The 483-nt window shown below is 50.7% G+C and overlaps 1 protein-coding gene across 1 annotated transcript in view; it reads left to right on the forward strand.

The window, feature by feature from the left end:
* The window catches only part of LOC104164979 (polycomb group RING finger protein 2-like), a gene marked incomplete at both ends in the record, with an annotated part of 1,701 nt that extends 1,601 nt beyond the window's left edge, over nucleotides 1-100 (forward strand). Inside the window, one exon of the mRNA XM_009704472.1 lies at nucleotides 20-100. Within this exon, the coding sequence (XP_009702774.1) occupies nucleotides 20-100 (81 nt within the window). The remainder of the gene's footprint in view (nucleotides 1-19) is intronic.
* Nucleotides 101-483: the final 383 nt, after the last annotated feature.

Consider the following 483-nt stretch of genomic DNA (forward strand, 5'->3'; position numbering starts at 1 on the left):
ACACTGTCCCCTGTGCCAGGTGGAAGTCCTCTACGAAGACGAGCCCCTGAAGGAGTATTACACCCTGATGGACATCGCCTACATCTACCCCTGGAGGAGGGTAAGCAGAGCTGCCTCCTTCCCTGCTCTGGGCACCGGTGCCGGGGCTGGTCTTGGGGAAAAGCTCGGAAAAGCGGTCCTTTAGGCGAAGGCTGAAGGCATTAAAAAGCTTCAAAACGGAAAGACTTAAAATTTGAAGAACTTAACAATTAAAAAATTTAAGAATTGAAAATCTTAATTGAAAAGCTTAAAAATTGGAAGGCTTAAAAATTTGAGCACTTCAGCAAATGAAACCCCCAGATGCCCCCTCCTTACAACGGTGCTCGCTCCAGGTGTGATTTTTTTAGGAGGTTGGGGGAAGCCTGCACGTGCGTTTCTCCCCCTTTCTCCAGGGCAGGCAGGAGGGCTGGTGGTCGGCGTTTGGCCATGCCGCCATCGTGGGCA

This window comes from Cariama cristata, unplaced genomic scaffold (genome assembly GCF_000690535.1).
Source record: "Cariama cristata isolate BGI_N322 unplaced genomic scaffold, ASM69053v1 scaffold26717, whole genome shotgun sequence".
NCBI classification, from domain to species: Eukaryota; Metazoa; Chordata; class Aves; order Cariamiformes; family Cariamidae; genus Cariama; species Cariama cristata.